We start from the raw sequence: 18,214 nt of genomic DNA on the forward strand, positions 1-18,214 counted from the left end.
AACTTAAAAAAATCATGCAAGGATGGGTGATAGTTACTTACTTGGATGTGATTGTGCTTAACAGTATGGGCTGAAAATTACTTACTTGGATGTGATTGTGTTTACTCACCATTGTCTTCGTCGTTCATCTCCTCCGCAGAGTCAGAATCACCAAATATTGTTCTCACATTTGCGCTCTCCCTCTCTTGATACATGGCTCGAGCAATGTTATCTCTTCGAGATGCCCCCCCAAGATGGATTGCCTCTTGTGTTGGCTCTGCTGCTTGAGCTCTTTGTATTGCTTGTGTGGTACCTGTGTTAGTTAGCATAGCAACCTCTGCTAATCCATTTCTCAAACTATTTTGCTGGTCCATGTCTTGATGAGCCGCATTACTTTCTCTATCAAGTTCTGATGTCGCTTCATGTATCCATGCATCATCAAAACCATCTCCATGCACAATGCATATATTATGTAGAACAATGCATGCTGTCACCATCTTTGGGACATTTTGTAAAAGCGTGTCACATCTCTTTAACAATATACGAAATCGCGCTTTAAGGATGCCAAATGCCCTTTCAACTGGCATACGAGTACTTGATTGTATGTAATTCCAATAATAACGTTCCGAAGATAGCCCATCCTTACTACCCTTGAAAGGAGGAAGCATCCAAAAGCGTGCAAGATAAGCACAATCGCCTAGTAGACAGTATTGTCCCAGAGCTTTGTTTGTGCATTGTTTTCCTAGGTCTGAACGTTGAAAAACATTCCAATCGTGCATAGAACCTACCCAGCCAATGTCATAGTCCCAAACAACACAATTGGCTGCCACGCTTATCTGTAGAATAATAGAGTGGAATCCCTTCCTATTAAAATAATCTTCGTGGTTCTCCCTTGGGGCAATTATGGGTATATGACTACCATCTACTACACCAATAACATATGGTATGCCTCGAAGGGCTTGAAATGCACCAGCATATTTTTGCATTTGTTGTGGGGAAGGCCACTTTACATACATACTATGCAACCTAGAAGCACCCAGTGCATCGCAAAAGTCCAAAACAGCCAGTTGTGTAAACGAAGTTGAGACTCCATACAAATCGGCTATTAGTCCCAAACTTGAGCCGCTTGCCAAGCAATGCAGAGCCACACAGACCCGCTTCTCCACAGGTACTGCCCTTCTATAGTTCATATTCTTCCATCGCATTTGTGGTGCTAATTTCGCAACGAGATATTCAAATGTACTCCTGCTAACTCGTAACCTGCTTTTAAACATTCGGTTTGTATAACTCCCCATAAGCCCTTGCTCCATAAAAGTTTGTGGTCTTTGATAGGCCCAACATGACCGTCGATCGTGCCTTCGCTGACCTATCCTGGCTCGACATGCAACGTAACCTTGAGCCATGCACTCCATCAAAGTATGCAATAGCATGCTGTCATCATCCCCGTCATCCAAATCACTCAACAAAAGTTGAAACATTGCTATAACAGTGACTACAACACCGATGACACATATTATCAAAAGACTTTCGTCGTCCATTCACCTGTCAAAAGATTAGACGAAACCTTATGAGACACTTGAAGAGAGATGTGAAGGTAGAATAAAAAACTTGTTTTTTAAAAAGTTCCAAATTCATCTACAATTGAATTCATCATTCCTTTTTAAGACTTTTGATTACATCTAATAGACCAGATACCGAGGAGGCAAGTGTATCCATGATAACGAGCTTGCGCTCTTCAAATGTTTTTTTTTCCTCAAGGTTTGATTTTTGGTTGGCTAACATTGATCGGGCGGTGCTAGCCATGTCACTAAGAGACTCCTCTATCTTTCTACCCTTTTTATTGTGTGCTCCTTGGTTGGTTGTTTGATCATGCATGATCTTCGAAGGCTCATTGGAGCCAATGTCTTCTTGGGTGTTGTCACCTTGATCATTGGAGACTGATGTATTGTTGTCTTCTGACGAAGACAACCCACCAACAGACGAGGCATGTGCATCGCACAACATTGGTACGATTCCACATATATTCATCCACAATATCATACCACTGACAAATGATTCTGCGATCATTGCCTGATATGGCATTGTGAGCCTTATCCTTTCTGTATGACTCATAAACGCGTCCCCAACGTTTTCTGCATGCCCCACCATCTTTGTCAAACTCTGGAAATAGCGATGCTAGCTAGGTGGCAACCTCGGACCATATATCCACTCCTTGCTTCGGTGGCTTTGAGAACTCCACACTCATGGATCCTCGGATGTGAATGAGTTGTACTGTCCATGCATCCTTCCATTGCGCAAATGGTTTTTTTGTGGCTATTGTATGATCTTGTGTCTCAAGACCGTCATTTTGATTCTTTCCTTTTCGTGCCCTCTTTGGTTTAGGAGGTTTAGGAGCATCAGACTCCGATGATGTTCGTCGTGGACGTTGTTTGGTGGCATTCTCAGAAGATGGAACCATTGGTTCTTGAGCCTGAACCAAGTCAACCTCTTCACATGAGTCTTGGTTGGCATCACAAGAACTTATTGCTTGTGGTTCTTGTTGTCATGGTGCTGAGAGACCATGTTGAGGACTATGTGCAACTGGATGAAGAATTACATTATTGTGTACTGTTGTGGGTCTCTCTATACCTAATTGTCTTGGTCGTTGGAAAGGGACGAATTGAGAAGGACGGGGATTGATCAAAGGAGAGCGGTTTGGAAACACATTTACAGGGATATTGCCAATGGCGGTGTGGCTTGGCATGTGGTTTGGAACGCCCACACTTTGGCTCGAAAAGTACATGAAGTCATTATTGGATATTGCATCTTGGCTCATTTGAGACACGAATTGATGATACTCCTCCATGGGAGTGCTCTCTTGAGAATCCATTCCAATCGTCCACCTTACGCATGAAAATTGATTCATCATTTACACTATGTGAATGGACAAACAAGTTTATTGTTCTTTACATAATGCACTCCATTTTTTTTATTTACATTTCAATGATTGATTTCAATAAAGAAAATGAAATGTTATACATATACATTGATTCAAACAAAATGATGGGATGTATGTATAGACAAGAAGTTTTAGCCATTGTCAACCTGTAATAGATACCAAACATATATAGCGGAACTAAGAAAGGATTCATTGCAATGATGAACATATATCAAACAATATGGTTTAAGAACAATAAAGAAAAGGAAATGTTATACATATACATTGATTCAAACAAAATGATGGGATGTATGTATAGACAAGATGTTTTAGCCATTGTTAACCTGTAATAGATGCCAAACATATATAGCGGAACTAAAAAAGGATTCGTTGCAACGATGAACATATATCAAACAATATGGTTAAAGAACAATAAAGAAAAGGAAATGTTATACATATACATTGATTCAAACAAAATGATGGGATGTATGTATAGACAAGAAGTTTTAGCCATTGTCAACCTGTAATAGATGCCAAACATATATAGCGGAACTAAGAAAGGATTCATCGCAACGTAATTAAGGCCAAGTAATTTAGCCCAAGTACCTAGTGAATCATGTTTCAACCCAATAATAGTCACTACTTCCAATAAAGAATAATTAAGGCCATACAACCACTACTTGTCCGTATAACCACAACCTTTGCACAATCACCATCAGATTTGCTGATCGAGTAAATTTAACTTAAAGTTTAATTACACCCATTAGGTGCAATGGCATAGAATCCAAAAGAAATTAATGTTGATCACTATGAGCACACAGAGACCAATCAAGCAAAAGGCAAGAAGAGAGCACATTTTTCTTGTAGGGTGTGAGTACTACCATAGACAAGAGGAGCCACAACACAATCAAGTCATGTGCTCAAGTGAACATCTCTAAAGTGCTCAACTCTAGTCCACTAAAATACTAGGATGGCTCTTGACTCGAGTGACGATCACTCGAGACTTCATATAGATACTCTTAACCCGAGAGCAACGTGCACTTAAAGTATACCCTTTTACATATGGATAACTAGTGTGTACCCCATTCAAGCCCATACCCTTTTACACTTAAGATTGTAAATGAGGTTGTAACCTAGTGGTTCTCAAGGACAAGAGAGCCAATGGGGTTATAGCCTAGTGGTTTGAGTATGGGTTGAGTGCTGAAGGTATGTAAGTTCAAATCTTAAGTTCTACTTCTCGAGTGTTACAAAACATTATGTGTGTAAAGATGTCTTCAGCCTTCAAGGTAGTTCATATTTTCTTAAAAGCCCTAAGTGCTATCTTATAGACTAAATGGATATGTCAAAGGCATTTTCAACATCTGACTTACACAATCTACAGATTCCTTGTGCCTTGTTTTATTTTTTATATATCATACCCTCCTTATAACTAATGCTCTTATCATAGCATACAAGTACAATGCTTTCTCTATTATGAGCTCTCTCTTCCCCCCAAAATTGCCTACTAACAATATGGTAATAAATTCTGAAACCTTAATGTAAACATGACTTTCTCAAACTTCTTCTAATGTCATTCCCAAAACAAATGCATGATATCTTCTTCCTTTTTGGAGAAGAAACCACACCTAAAGTTAATGCTGCAAACTGGTCAGTCAAGGTCAATAGAATCACCTGTGAAAACATTACCAGGGCAATCAAAGAGAGAGAGAGAGAGAGCATACCTGTGAATGTTGTGAAGTACCGATCTGATAAAGACCTCTGCCTCCGAGCCAGAGATATGAGAAAACCCTCAGTTGAAGCTTGCGAATCACCTGCGAAGCCTACAAATTATATGCAAGAAATTGGCCATGATCAAACCTGAACTCGTTAAATTACATGCAAGCAATTGGCCATGATTAAACCCTGAACTGGTTTCTGGAAGCAATAGAGACTTGGCTGGATGCATCATCATGAAATATGCCTTCCCACCTTCACGATGTGAACATTTTCATGCGAAGAGAGGGATGATGAATCCAGAAAAACACAGAGAGATGAACCTTCACGATGTGTACATTTATGCATGTGGTGAAACGGGCAACATAGGGAAGCTCATGTGTATCAACGGCTCCCTGTGTGTCAACGGCCATAGGGTGCACCTACCTGGAGCCCACTCATGTGGGCAGAAAACAGAGCTCTGATGAGCATGCAGCAACGGAAACGGGCTGCTACAATGGGCTGCGCTGCAACGGAAACATGCAACAGGAACGGGCTGCTACAGCAACGGGAATGGTTCCGGCAACGGGAATGGTTCCTGGAGCCCACTCTGTCCTGGAGCCCACCTTGGGGCCAACAGAGGAGGAGCAGCCAATCACGATCGATGTCTCCAGGCGAGGACGAAATAGAACGGGGGAGCTCCCCCGCCCTACGGAACGCAGAAAGGGGGCGGGGGGAGCATTGAAGACAGAGAGAAGGCGACGTGCCGTGCGCCCCCAGTGTGTAAGAGGGAGGCGCCCTCTTTTAGAAATCCGGCCTTTTTATTGGCCGGATTAGGTATTCTTGGGCGACCACGGACCGGTGTGTAATGGCCCTAAGGCCCAAGGGCTTGAAAGTGAGGCGCCAGCCGCATGTAAAAACAAACAAAGATGTAGCATAGGGCATCCCGTTGTCAAACCGAAACTCTCTGTGTGGACACATGAAACAGACGTGATGCTGAGACATTACCAGCAGCGAGCATGGAATAGGAGTTGTGGCCCAACACTCCAGAGAGACCTTGTGGGTGGAAGGATGCGTAGTGATGCCGTGGAGGCGCCTGCATAGCCAAGGGCGCATAAAAACACAGAGTGGACGGAGTGCTGCAGATTAATTGGAAGCAGGGAAGATGTGAAGTCGATTTAAAAATAACTATCAAACACGCAATTCTGAGAGTTTAGAGGAAGCAATCACGACATCAACCCGTCGGAGAAAAGAGAAAGAAAGAGTGCTTATGTTGAATGCAATGCAACCCTCATTCAATGAGATGCTGTATACGCGAAAAGAAATGCTATATGGATGGGACGTGATAATACACTTACAGCCCTCAAAATGATCAGGGCAAACGAGGATACTCCTGAAATAGCTGCAAGGCTTACGCAACTTGTTCATTGCCCCTCCATGGAACCAAGAGATATGTCATCAGTTTGTATTCTGTATAAATATATTTTTTTTTTCACTTCTACATATTTGTTTGCTATTGTTATATCACTTCTATTTTAATACTATCACTTCTAAGTACATAATTTGAATTGTTTAATAAGTGTCACTTTTTTGGTATGCTTGGATAGGGGTTTATATAAGAATCTATGTTTTATAGGATAGCAAACATGGACAACAAAGATGCATTTGTAAGATTTTCTGCACAAGTCAGAATATGCATGAATATATGGATCACTTGTAGCAACGATTATTTTGACACATATTTTGATGCTCTTTCTAGTGCCCCAACAAATTGATACCAAGGATTATCATGAACATGTAATTAGAGAGAGTCAAGAAGATTCCATAAGAGAATGCTATGATGAGGCATTTTCCTTTAAAGAGAGAGAAGATTATATGTGTACTTGTGTATGTGTTTAATTCAACATGAGAGAGAGAGAGAGAGAGAGAGAGAAAACAAAGAGCCAATATAAAATTAAAGATGACATAATGACACTAAGAATGGAGGTCATTGGAAAAATGGCAATCCTTATTATGCAAACTTTAGAAGCCATGCAATATTTTTGAAGCTTATACCAAAACTTCATCACTTGATATATAGATGGAAAGTCTCAATAACTAGATTCTAAATTTACTATCTCCAACCAAATATGTGCATTGGAGATCCAATTCCCAAAATGGCTCCACATTTCCCAAGTTGTTGAAATGGGTGACTATACAAAATGCAAAGCAACCAAAAAGAGAAGTATGCTACATAGCATCCATATTAACATAAAAGCTAAGATACCAATTCACGCAAATAAGAGTGAATCAAGTGACAAAGTTGATGTTTTCCAAGCCTTGCAAGCAATATTGATTTAAAATTTTAACATTGCTGAGTAACAATATATCTTGAGCACATTATTCAATGTTGCTAGGGCCTCCTACATCCTATAGGGAGACTTCATCTACAAAGACAATTCCTTTTTGAGGTTAGGTAGGATATACTAATTGTAAAGTGGCTCAAGTATTACTATATGGCTTCTAATGAAAAACCTCACTTAACATCCCAACTTAGTTGGTAGGTACTAGGAGGTATTCACCTCATAGAGTATGGCGTCCCAAATTCTATGTTTAGGGAAACACTTGGGAGATGTGATTTGACATGTACTTACATAAAATTTAATAATTGGTCAACCTAGGCTACTTCTATTAGATTTGAGTTTCAAAAATTTGTAAAACTTGCTATTAAATTTGAGTGTCAATCCAGGCTGCTTGCTGTTAAATTTTGAGTGTCGAGGTTTCCAAAGTTGTCAAAACTTATGGATTTAATTAAGGCCTCAAACCACCCGTGAGAGTTAAAAGAGGCCCGGGGAAAAGTCTTTGGGTTGTGCCGGGACGGGACATATGCTGCCCTGGTCGACTTCCGTATCGCAATTTGAGCGAGCAACAAATGGAACATATTATAGTTCACAAATCCAGAACTTTAGGTTTTAATAAGTCTTACATTGGATCGAGATCATAGCCTTATACGTCCTCCAACCATGAGATCGTGACTCGTGAGGTTGTCGCAGCACGATTGAGCAAGAGTTTATTTGTAGTTTTCCCACACCGTTGATTAGTACTTTTCCCTGGTCTCCAGACTCTTTTCGTCCATGTTCGACAGTCAGAGATGATCAGTAATTGACTTGCCAAGAGCTCTCTCTCTCTCTCTCTCTCTGTGCGCGCGGTACTACTATCAGTCCTGCCCAGATAACCTAATATGCCGACAGGTTTCGCATTCGGATTTAGCTTGGTAGGGCTGAAGCTCAAGCACACCCGCTGGGTGTTGCGATCGCACGGCCTGCAGCCTCTCATGACAGAGCTAGACGACGGCTCCACGATACACATATGGGCGCCAGCCACAACAAAGATCAAGGCTGGGATGGAAGAATCTTTAGACGAAAGCCACAAGTCATCAGACGAATGCACGATGTCATCCCAGACGACCACGCAGGACGTCAAGAAGAAGAAGCCGGCGCTGGTGCTGCTGCATGGGTTCGGGGCGGAGGGCACGATGGCATGGGAGGCGCAGATTGGACGGCTGAGCAAGCGCCACGATCTGTACGTGCCGGACCTATTGTGGTTCGGGAAGTCGAAGGGGCCGGCGGAAGGGAGCAGCGACGGAAGCAATAATAATGATAATGATAATGATAATGATAATGATAAATGTAACGGCGATGATAAAAGAACGAGGCTGTATTCGGAGGTTTGGCAGGCGGAGCGCATCCACGCGGCGCTGCGGGGGAGGCTCGGGGTTGGCCAGGCCGTTGTGTGCGGGCACAGCTACGGGGGCTTCGTGGCTTACCGGATGGCCCACCTGTACCCGGAGTTCGTGCGGCGCCTGGTGCTGGTGAGCTCCGGCGTCATGATGGGGCCCGCCACGAACGACACCCTTCTCAAGAGCGCGGGCGCCGCCCGCATCGAAGAGCTCCTTGTCCCGCCCAGCCCCGCCCACCTCCGTCGCTTTCTCCCTTTCGTCCTTGGCCCCAGCCACCAGCTCCCCGCTTGGCTCCCCAACTTCATCTACGAGGACTTGTTCCAGGTATTTATTGAAACTCTAGTAAGCTAAGTTTCTCAAGGAAGATAGTCCGGAAATCTATCTAGCCTTTTAAGTCAAGTCTTCCAAGTTAAGTGAGCCTGGTCTAGAATTTCATGGAGCTAGTCAATCTCAAGCTCCATGGGTTTTCTTCCACAACTACTTGGGTTGGAACATGTCTTGGTGGCTCAATAATTTAGAACAAGCTGAAGATGAAAACATGACCTCTGTAAAACTCTATGTTTCTCTTCTTACATGGTTTCACATGATATCTTTTTAAGTTTTGGACTCATGAGTCACCACCCAAAAGTTGTTGCATTTTTAAGGTATGAGTCTATGACGCCAAAAGATGATGCTATGACTATCAACCCTAGCATCTTCTTCCTTTCGATGGTTTACCCAGTGTTGATGAAGGACTTTTTCTTTCCCTGTCTAGTAGAAAAAAAAAGGAAGAGGTTGAAACATCACTGGCTTTGGGGAGAACATATCAGGTTTTATAACTAAAAGGTCAAAAGCATAATTGGTTTTCCATCAACACAAACTTGGAGATCCAACCAAGGAAAATACACTAAAGAATGATTCTTTCAAACTTGGAGATCCAAGTGAGGAAAATACACTAAACTTTAGAGAATGGCTCTTTGTGAATATTGGTCCTCCCTCCAATGCACACAAGATCCTCAAAATAATCCTCACTTAGATTTAAAATTTTGAGCTAGTTTTTCATGAGCATAATGTCTAGACTGTATATTTTAAAAGAGGAATCAACAGTCATTCTTCTAACATTCAAATCATTCTTTAAAAGTATGCTCTTTTTGAAACTTGCTCCAACTTTACAAGGAAGCATACTTGTATTTTCTCAAACCTTGCATTGGAGAGGGCAAGTGGAGTAAACCTCTACTCAAATCTAAACCTCTACTCAAATCTCCTTGATGGTTTTTTTCCCCTCTACTCCTTCCTTTTGTTGTCCCTTTCTTCTCTCTCTCTCGTCCCTAACACATTCATCACCTTGTGACATGAGGCCACATTGTTGACCCACAATCTTCAAGAGCAAATACTAAGAGACTCCCTTTCTTTAATCTTTTTTAACTCCCCAACAAAAGAGAAAGGCACTACAAGCTATTATTGATGATGTGGTCCTTCTTCAATAAGTTAGTTGTTCCATGGACATTCATTCTATAATAACTTAGTTATGGCCTTTCCAACCACTCTATAATAGATCCGAAGAAATCAAAAGCTCCCATTAATTTTAGATAGTAGAATGAAGAACGATGTTTTTATCTCTCTGTTTTCGCAACGAAAACAAATTAGAAATTAATGATTTATAATAGAGTTCAGGAGTTTTTCCCAATGGGATCCGCTCAAAGCATTACCTAATTGAATCAAATTACTGATACGGAAATGAATATTCTTGCATTCATAGCTACTGCACTCTTCAGTTTAATTCCTACAGCTTTTTTACCTATTCTTTACATTCGAACAGCCGCTCAGAGTAACTAACTAATTTATTGAACGTTAAACTGCTATCTGTCCATGGGCAGGTGAAGGGGAAACAATAGTCGGGGGAGGGGCAAGCATCGATTATCTAATTATAGAACAAACAGTAGACTATGCTTCTACTTCAGACGAGTCGTTCATAGGTTCAACAATTTGTGACGAACCGCGAGCTCTCCCCCTGACTCACATTCTGACCTGTTAACAATTAAGAACCTATGATCCGTTTCAATCTAATTGAATCATGTTTTCACATAGGAGAAATACGGTTTAATTGTTTCGCAATTACTAGTTTTAGATGGATAAACTCTGAGGATTCGAAGAATTTTTAAGTACAAATATATTGATATCAGGATCAATTTCTAAGAATAATAATTAATATTGATCAAGCTTTCTTGATTTTATCCCCTTCTTATGATTCATATGGAATTAGGACCCGGAGCAGCTATTGGAATTGGGTCAATAGCAACAGGTGTATCTTCGTATGCTCTCGGAAAAGGGGAACCTGGTGTATCTAGAGGTGTGATCTCCAGCATACCTGTGCAATTGGTATCCCACAATATCCTCAACTTTTTTTTTTTGAAAAGGAGAATGTGAAACTTGAATGTGAAACAGAAATCATAAAAAGTTTTGATTTATGACTAGATGGAGTCAATATGATTGTTCATACTTCTAAACTGATAAGAAGAAATTTAGAATGTTCCAACTATTCTCTTTCCCAGAAATATCTTTGGTTTTGTTTTCTCATCTCTGGAGGAAGAATCCATGCATGTGATATCAATCTAGACTTCTGAGTTTTTCAGGCACAATAAGTTGTGTCTAAAGATCCGTGGGGTCGAATAGCCAATGGGGGTTTAGTAAGTCTAAAGATAGAAACGTTTTGCAAATGGACAGGTTTGTAACGAACAAGACGGATCAGAATGGTTGGAAAGGGCATGCCTAGCTATCTATACCGACCCAGACTCTAGAATTGCCAAATTACCCAGTTTGTTCTATCGAGAGAATATCCAAGAAGTTTTACAAAGAGACTGACATGGACTAAAAGTAAATTGTAGACTACTTTGCGGAGGAATTCCTGTCTTTCAAGGTTGGCGATTAGATCCTATCCTATTACCATCCAAAATGCTTTCAGGCGGGACTGCAGCGTTTCTCATAATCGAGAACTTACGCCTTCATGCCAAAGAAATGGAACAATTCAAAAAATTAAATGACCAAGCATTCATTGTAAATTGGTTGACAAATCATAAGTGGCTAGTTACCCTGGGCATAGTGAACACTTGCATGGACCACAAATTGGATCTGAAGACTATATCCCATTCGGGGTGGATAGAAATTTTCTGTACTAAATATGTCATCCATGAAAACCAAAAGGGGGAAATGAGAGAATCTGGGGAGATGCAACTAGCTAATGCTAAAGTCATATTTTCCCAGACTCTTGAAAAAGATTAATGATTCATTGTAACCCACTTCTTCCCCAAACTACATGTGAAAGGGAGAATGTAAAAATCACCATTGAAGCTGCCCAAGCCATACTGACTATATCCGTATATACTATCCCTATTTTCTCAACTTTTCCTGGTAAGAAGAAGATATGGAAAATACGTAAATAACCATGTAGTTACCATTTTTTCCATATAGAGACTTCCATGTTGTATACATACATATTTTAACAAAATGTCATTGTTTATCAAAATATGTCAGTGTATCAAAACAAAGATGGATGGTCGGTCGGAGATAAATATAAAAGTATTGTGATTCAAGCCTAAGCTATATCTAGCATGAATGGTAAATCTTTTTTGCTTTAAAAAAAGATTGAATTGATCAATTGATTCTTATTTACTTTTTGAATGTTGGCGATAGTCTGTATTGAAATCTTCAGGTTCGAGACCCCTTTAGTTCTCAAATACGGATATACTGCAGATTGGGATTGATTGTCATATTCGAATATATCTAGTGTGATAGGCCATAATTAATCTATGGAGCATCTCAATTTGTGTCTGATTCATTGACAAGAAGAGTCAATCCCGTTCAAATGACAAAAAATTGGATTAGGCGACACCCAGATTCGAACTGGGAACTAAAGGATTTGCAGTCCCTTGTCTTACCACTTGACTACATCACCCCTTCTGATCTCATCAGATTTTTCAATCCTATTAAGATCTATTCCTGAAGAATAGAAGCAACAATTGAAAGAGATATTAGAAACTGAAAGAGATATTAGAAACATAATAATAATTTTATTATATATATATATATATATATATATATATATATATATATATATATATATATATATATATATACACTCCTCATTTGACTTTTTAAATTTCTAGTTTTTGGTCCTACCAAAAAGGTAGGATAGTAGCACCACATGCCCCTTGAGCCAAGGTCATTAAGGTTAGCCTTTCAATGCTTCCATGCAGCATCTAGTTGATCCCAATGTAAATTTTGGTATTCATTTTGAGTTTTGGTCTCCCTTTTGTAGTATTTACCTGAGTTTTTTGGTTATTTGGTAGCTATGGAATGGTTACATCAATTATTTTTTCACATAAGTTGGTATGCCACTAATGCTCTTACATGTAGAGATATCTTATGAACCTCCTATTTTATTCAATCCTTTTCACTAATTTACTCAATTATTTTATTAATTCCACATTTTCAAATGAGCACATCAGTACTTGCTCATGTTGTATTCTCTACTCTTTAGTTTCTCTTCCTATGGATTGTAGCTACTCTATGGCTTTTGTATTCATTTGCAAGTTAAATTAATTTTTGCATGCTTTCATTGTTAGATTCTTTTTACTAATTTACTCACATAATTATTTTAAAATGAGCATATCAATACTTGCTCATGTTGTATTATCTACTATTTAGTTTCTCTTCCTATGAATGTAGCTAATCTATGGCTTTTGTATTCATTTGCAAGTTAAACCAATTTTTGCATGCTCTCATTGTTAATTGTATGGCAGACTATGAGTGGAAACCATGACAAAAGACTTGAACTTGTAAAACGCATTATCCTTGGGAAGGAGAATGCCCCACCCCTACCTAAAGTTGAGCAAGTAATGTTTTTCAATGCATCGCGTTATTTGTATACAACATATATGATTGTGTAGGTGAAAGACACAATTGTTCATAATAAACTCATGTAGGATGCTCTGATCATTTGGGGAGATGAAGACCAAATCTTCAATATAGATCTAGCTTACCAACTAAAAGAGTAAGTTATCAATTATACCTTGGAGTCATTTGAAACTATTTTTTAACCACTCTTTTCACTTGTGTCTCTCCTTTTTCTACATTGCAGCTTCCTTGGAAACAAAGCGAAGTTGGAAATTATCAAGGGAGTGGGACACGTGCCACCTATGTCAAAACCGAAAGAATTCAATTTGATTGTTGAGAGATTTTTAGCTAATGGAATCCCTTCATAAATGGAGTTGACAAAAGTAAGATTCTTTAGCTCATTATTGGTTTAGACAAAGGTCAAAAGGAGAGAAATATCATTATTTATTGGCAAATGTAATACCATGAGTGCCTTTTTTATGTAAATATTCTAAATTTGAAGGAAAAGGCACAACCCAAGCAAGCATTCACTATTATGATTGAGACCGGATTGAGAACAATTTCTTTAGTAGACTTTTGTCTAATTGAATCTTAAATTAAGAATAGAGAAAATTTTGGCATTTGCAAATATTTGAGAACTACACATCAAATTTTAATCCATTTTTTTAGCTTTTTTGTTTCTTTAACATATATAAAAATGCTCTATTTATATGAAACCTAGTATTATGGTTTGAGGGGGCTTCACATCTCATTTTACATGTGTGCCTATTTTGACCCTTCCCTTCGTCTTGTCATGCACCATGTTGCATGTGTATTCAATGCAGATGTGTTTCGCCACTTTTCGTTATTATGCACATGGATTTGTTGCCTAAGAGATTTAGCCAATACAATAGCCTTAGCATTCTCCAATGTGATGGAGCAATCAAAGGTGTATCTATAAAACCAATCAAACATTTCTACAAGGTAGCTTTTTTTTATGTGACCACCTGCATAACAAGTGTTCTTGAAATATACACCACAAGCTCGGTAATGAGACTTTTTCATACCTTGGGTGCTCCACACTTCCAAAGATCCATATTTTTCCAAAAAATATGATCCATGAGCATATAATATGTACTACATAGGTATGAAGCATTGATATTAGATTTGGAGCATCAACATATCCAAATATTAAAGAACATGCAAGTAGTAGAGTTGGAAGGTGTACCATGTAGTGGGTCATGTCGGTTTCTCCCCATGCATTGACAATTAGTTTTGTAAAATCATTTATCACTATATGAAATTCAACTTGAGTAAAATAATCTATTCATGGTTTTAGCATTATACACACTAGCTTATCAAAAGAATACCAAACCAGTCATTCTTAAGACTAGGGTCTCTTTCCAAATCTATAATGTATTTGCATAAATCTTTCCACAGCTCCCACTTTAACTTTAATGGCTTGCAAGTCATATTGGTTAGGAATCTCTTTGCCTTTATTCCACTCATTGATATTTTTGGTCCTACGTCATAACTCTGGCCTAATGTTTTATGGTCATTTTTAATCTTTACCTTGCCTCCATGTACACCAAATGAATTTAATAGCTCCTCCACTTTCTCAATAGCAACTTCACGTATGGAGGGAGGCTTCATTGTGTATACATAATTGATATGCAACTTCAATAACTTGTCAAATATATGCGTGAGGCAATGCAAAGTGCAAAAATTGACATTCTCAATGTTAATTGGAAATATGGCTTTCCAATTCTCATCAAGGCGTGACCTATTTGGTGGTGCCTTTCTATTGCAAGCTAGTGCTCCTCCCTTCCTAACAGTATCTACAATCTCAAAAGAATGGTTTGTTTTCATGCAAAATGGGCAAGGGAATGATATTGATGCCTTAGTTTCACAATTGAGCATACACTTTAGAGTCTCGAGATTGGCTCCCAAGTGCCACTTAACATTGGAAGTAATTGACGTTTTCTTTCCTTATAACCCATGGAAGTTTGCTTGCACCTTTGCAACATTGTTTCTGCAATGTTCTTATTGTTCTCCATTTTCTCGAAAAGCAATTTTAATGAAGCATTCTCCTCCTCCAAGGTTGAATTACTTTGTGTGTCCATTACTATGTCTTGTCCCTTGTCTTTATATTACATCAATTCTTCTTCAAGCTTCTGCACTTTGATTTGTTGATCTTGTAGTAGGGCTTTTTGCAGCACATTTAAAGAACCTCGAGATTGTAACAAAGATTGATGAGTGCTATATAATATTCATTGATAATATTATGTATATGAATATTTTCATCTAAGTGTTTGCAATAACCTAGTAGACCATTTTCACCATCCCTGACAAATGTAAGCAATGAAGAAGTGGAATTGAAAGGTGGATTTGACCTAGTGCTAGGATCATTAGGATACAAAGAACCATCCACCCAAAGATCAATGTTTTTCTTTCCCTCTAAATGATATTGGGAAGCAATTGTTACATCTAGCCCATGCTTGCTATATGGGACTTTGCAATACCATACTCTTTATCTATATGAACATGCAAATCCACCTTTCTCTTATGATTACTTATGTTCCTAAGTGATATCACTAGAGCTTGTGAGAAAATAGAGTAGATTAAGTTTTCATGGGATAATACTAATTTGGAAGGGCTAGAGGACAAAAGAAAGCATGAAAAATATTTTGATGCATATATAATAGGTTAAGCACCACTAGACATGGAAAATACCATATTTTGAGAATGGAGGGAGAAAGTCACTTTTTGGAGTCAAAATTAGTCCACCCTACTAATATGGAAATTAGGATGAGTGGTGGAGTATTAAGTAGATATGTAACTAACTTTGCAAGGTCCCATGTATCACATGTATGGGCATTAAAAAATATGAGCTGATTTTGAGGGTCTTCAATGCAAAAAAGTGTATAAAAAATGAGTGTTTCAACTTGCAATATAATTGGGTGTCTTTTGAGAAATAGAAACCTATTTTTGTGAAAAATTATAAAATTTTATTTTTGGGATAAAAATAAACCCAAGTTGTTGATGTGTCACTTTTGGAAGAGTGGTGTTCCCTTCTTGGAGAATGAGTTGGCGTAGAGGGCCTTTAATGCCAAAAAGTATATTAAAAATGAATATGTTAACTTGCAATATGATTGGGTACCTTTTATTTAAAATTTTACTTTTTATAAATATTTATCAAAAAATACTTTTAAGGATAAAAATAAATCTGAGTTGCTGATGTGGCACTTTTGGAAGAGTGGTGGTCCCAACTTGGAGGATGAAAAGGGCTAGTCACTCTGGTGAAAAGAAAGGGAAACCCCCCTCCTTTGTAGGTAGGGTCCACCACAAAAAGTGGGTGGAGCCTAGGAATGTAGGGGCTAGGGCACAAAAAGTCATACAATGATGACCATTAAAGGGGGACTAATCTAAGATTAAGGATTCCTAATCAATTTCTTATGAGGCCCTTTTTGATTCCATATTCCCCATAATGGTATTTATATTGGAATATTTTATTAGCCATTTGGTTTTGTATTTGAGGATTGGATCTCAACCATGTTGGAACTTTTGTAACATTATGGATCTACGCTTTAAGAGAAGAAGAACATTCCACTATTTCCATAGGAAAACTATAAAAGTATGCACTTTATATTAGTTCTTAATGCAAATATATTACTAACACAAGCATCTCTATGCTTCATGGAGTCTCTAAAAAATATGTAAGATAACATGGGTTCTTGAAGTCTAGAAAATATAGTATATAGAGTGGTTATTATGTTGAGATGAAAAAACTTTCATTTAGATAAATGATATATTTAATCTTCAATATGTAAATAGGAGGGTTCAATAGCACCATTGAACCAAATATTATATAAGGGTTCCATGTAAATCCCCCATCTCCATGCAGTGTATATGCCTCCGGCTGCTCATGATCCTTAGCTTTCTTTGAATAGGTTAGGATATCTTGAAGAAGACAATGACAAATTCGTCAAGATAGGGTTGAAAGATGACTTCCATTAGCTTGTTAAAGATTGTAAGTGCATTGGTTAATCCAAAATATATCACGATGAATTCGTAATGGATATACCTTATGTTAAATGCAATTTTTGGAATGTCTTCTTCTTTGATCCTTATCTGATAAGAACATGATCTTAAACCAATTTTTGAGAAGATATTTGCACCTTGAAGATAGTCAAGTAGTATATCTATCCTTATAATTAGATACTTGTTCTAATTAGATACTTGTTCTTGATCATCATCTAGTTTAGTCCACAATAGTCGATGCAGAGACAAAGGGTTTTGTCCTTCTTGTTTTGGAATAGTAGTAGGGCTCCCCATAATGATTTACTTGGTCTGATGTATCCTTGGTCCAAGAGTTGCTTGAGTTATTATTTCAACTCAATGGCTTCTATAATAGCCATACAATAGGGTCGCTTTGCTACTAGAGCAACTCCTGGTATTAGCTTAATCTCATGATTAACTTCTCTTCATGGGGGAAGGCTCTTCTCCTAGTATTAGCTTAATCTCATGATCAACTTCTCTTCATGGGGGAAGGCTCTTCTGGAAACACATCTACATATTCCTTTAACCACAATGGTTCTTCTTCAACTTTCTTTTCTAGCTCAATCTTATTAATTTTAATTAAGTAGATAGGTAGTCCTTTTCTTAGTCCCTTCACGATTCAAGAAGCTTTTATTAGTTGGATTCTAGGATTTTCAGTTTCTCCCCGAGTCATTAGTAACTCTCCTTTTTTATCTAGAAACGTGATTTGACCCTTCTCTCAATGTATATGAGTGTCATTGGGGATTAGCCAATATATTCCTAACAAACACTCGTAAGCTCCTAGATTCACAACTGTGAACCCCATGTTGGAAAGATTGCTGCCTAAATTAAATTCCACTCTTCTAGTTTATTGAGCCGACATTGCCTCCTTTCCATTTGCTAATTCTACTAACAAATTAGATGCATGTGTAGTGTCTATTTCTAGTAATTTTGTACACTTTATCAAGATAAAGGAGTGGGTTCTACCACAATCAATCAAAATCTTAAAAGGCTTTACC

The 18,214-nt window shown here is 38.4% G+C and overlaps 1 protein-coding gene and 1 long non-coding RNA gene across 9 annotated transcripts in view; one reads left to right on the forward strand and one right to left on the reverse strand.

Annotated features, from left to right (window-relative positions):
- LOC148011587 (uncharacterized) overlaps positions 1–5,658 on the reverse strand; it is a 31,870-nt gene extending 26,212 nt beyond the window's left edge. Inside the window, exons 1-3 of one of the 3 annotated variants that reach the window (XR_015689350.1) lie at positions 5,036–5,658; positions 4,618–4,707; positions 2,602–2,861 (exon numbers count right to left, since the gene is read on the reverse strand). This is a non-coding gene — a long non-coding RNA (uncharacterized LOC148011587). Of the gene's footprint in view, positions 1–2,601; positions 2,862–4,617; positions 4,717–5,031 lie in introns of those variants that run through there. The other 2 variants (XR_015689352.1, XR_015689351.1) reach the window with 2 other exon arrangements.
- An 881-nt stretch (positions 5,659–6,539) lies between these two features.
- On the forward strand, positions 6,540–13,797 carry LOC148011588 (uncharacterized). 6 transcript variants are annotated; one of them, XM_087670544.1, is made up of 4 exons: positions 6,543–8,630; positions 13,085–13,177; positions 13,268–13,335; positions 13,423–13,797. In XM_087670544.1, exons 1-4 carry the CDS (start codon positions 7,809–7,811, stop codon positions 13,544–13,546), a joined length of 1,107 nt encoding a protein of 368 aa, XP_087526670.1. In that variant the 5' UTR covers positions 6,543–7,808; the 3' UTR covers positions 13,547–13,797. The 6 variants fall into 6 exon arrangements, 4 of the variants coding, with proteins under 4 accessions (XP_087526671.1, XP_087526672.1, XP_087526673.1 ...); XR_015689348.1 differs by lacking the exons at positions 13,268–13,335; positions 13,423–13,797 and adding an exon at positions 10,549–10,664 and having other exon boundaries at positions 6,540–8,630; positions 13,085–13,174; XR_015689349.1 differs by lacking the exons at positions 13,268–13,335; positions 13,423–13,797 and adding an exon at positions 10,549–10,635 and having other exon boundaries at positions 6,540–8,630; positions 13,085–13,104.
- Positions 13,798–18,214: the final 4,417 nt, after the last annotated feature.

Source organism: Lygodium microphyllum, chromosome 28 (assembly GCF_053477565.2).
Source record: "Lygodium microphyllum isolate KBCC chromosome 28, Lygodium_microphyllum_v1.1.10, whole genome shotgun sequence".
NCBI classification, from domain to species: domain Eukaryota; kingdom Viridiplantae; phylum Streptophyta; class Polypodiopsida; order Schizaeales; family Lygodiaceae; genus Lygodium; species Lygodium microphyllum.

Bases quoted from the DNA above. Each gene is read 5' to 3' on its own strand.
- LOC148011588 (XM_087670544.1), top strand. From the start codon at position 7,809: ATGCCGACAGGTTTCGCATTCGGATTTAGCTTGGTAGGGCTGAAGCTC. The intron at 13,178-13,267 runs GTAATGTTTTTC...AAACTCATGTAG, and splicing joins CCCTACCTAAAGTTGAGCAA to GATGCTCTGATCATTTGGGG. The intron at 13,336-13,422 runs GTAAGTTATCAA...TCTACATTGCAG, and splicing joins CTAGCTTACCAACTAAAAGA to CTTCCTTGGAAACAAAGCGA.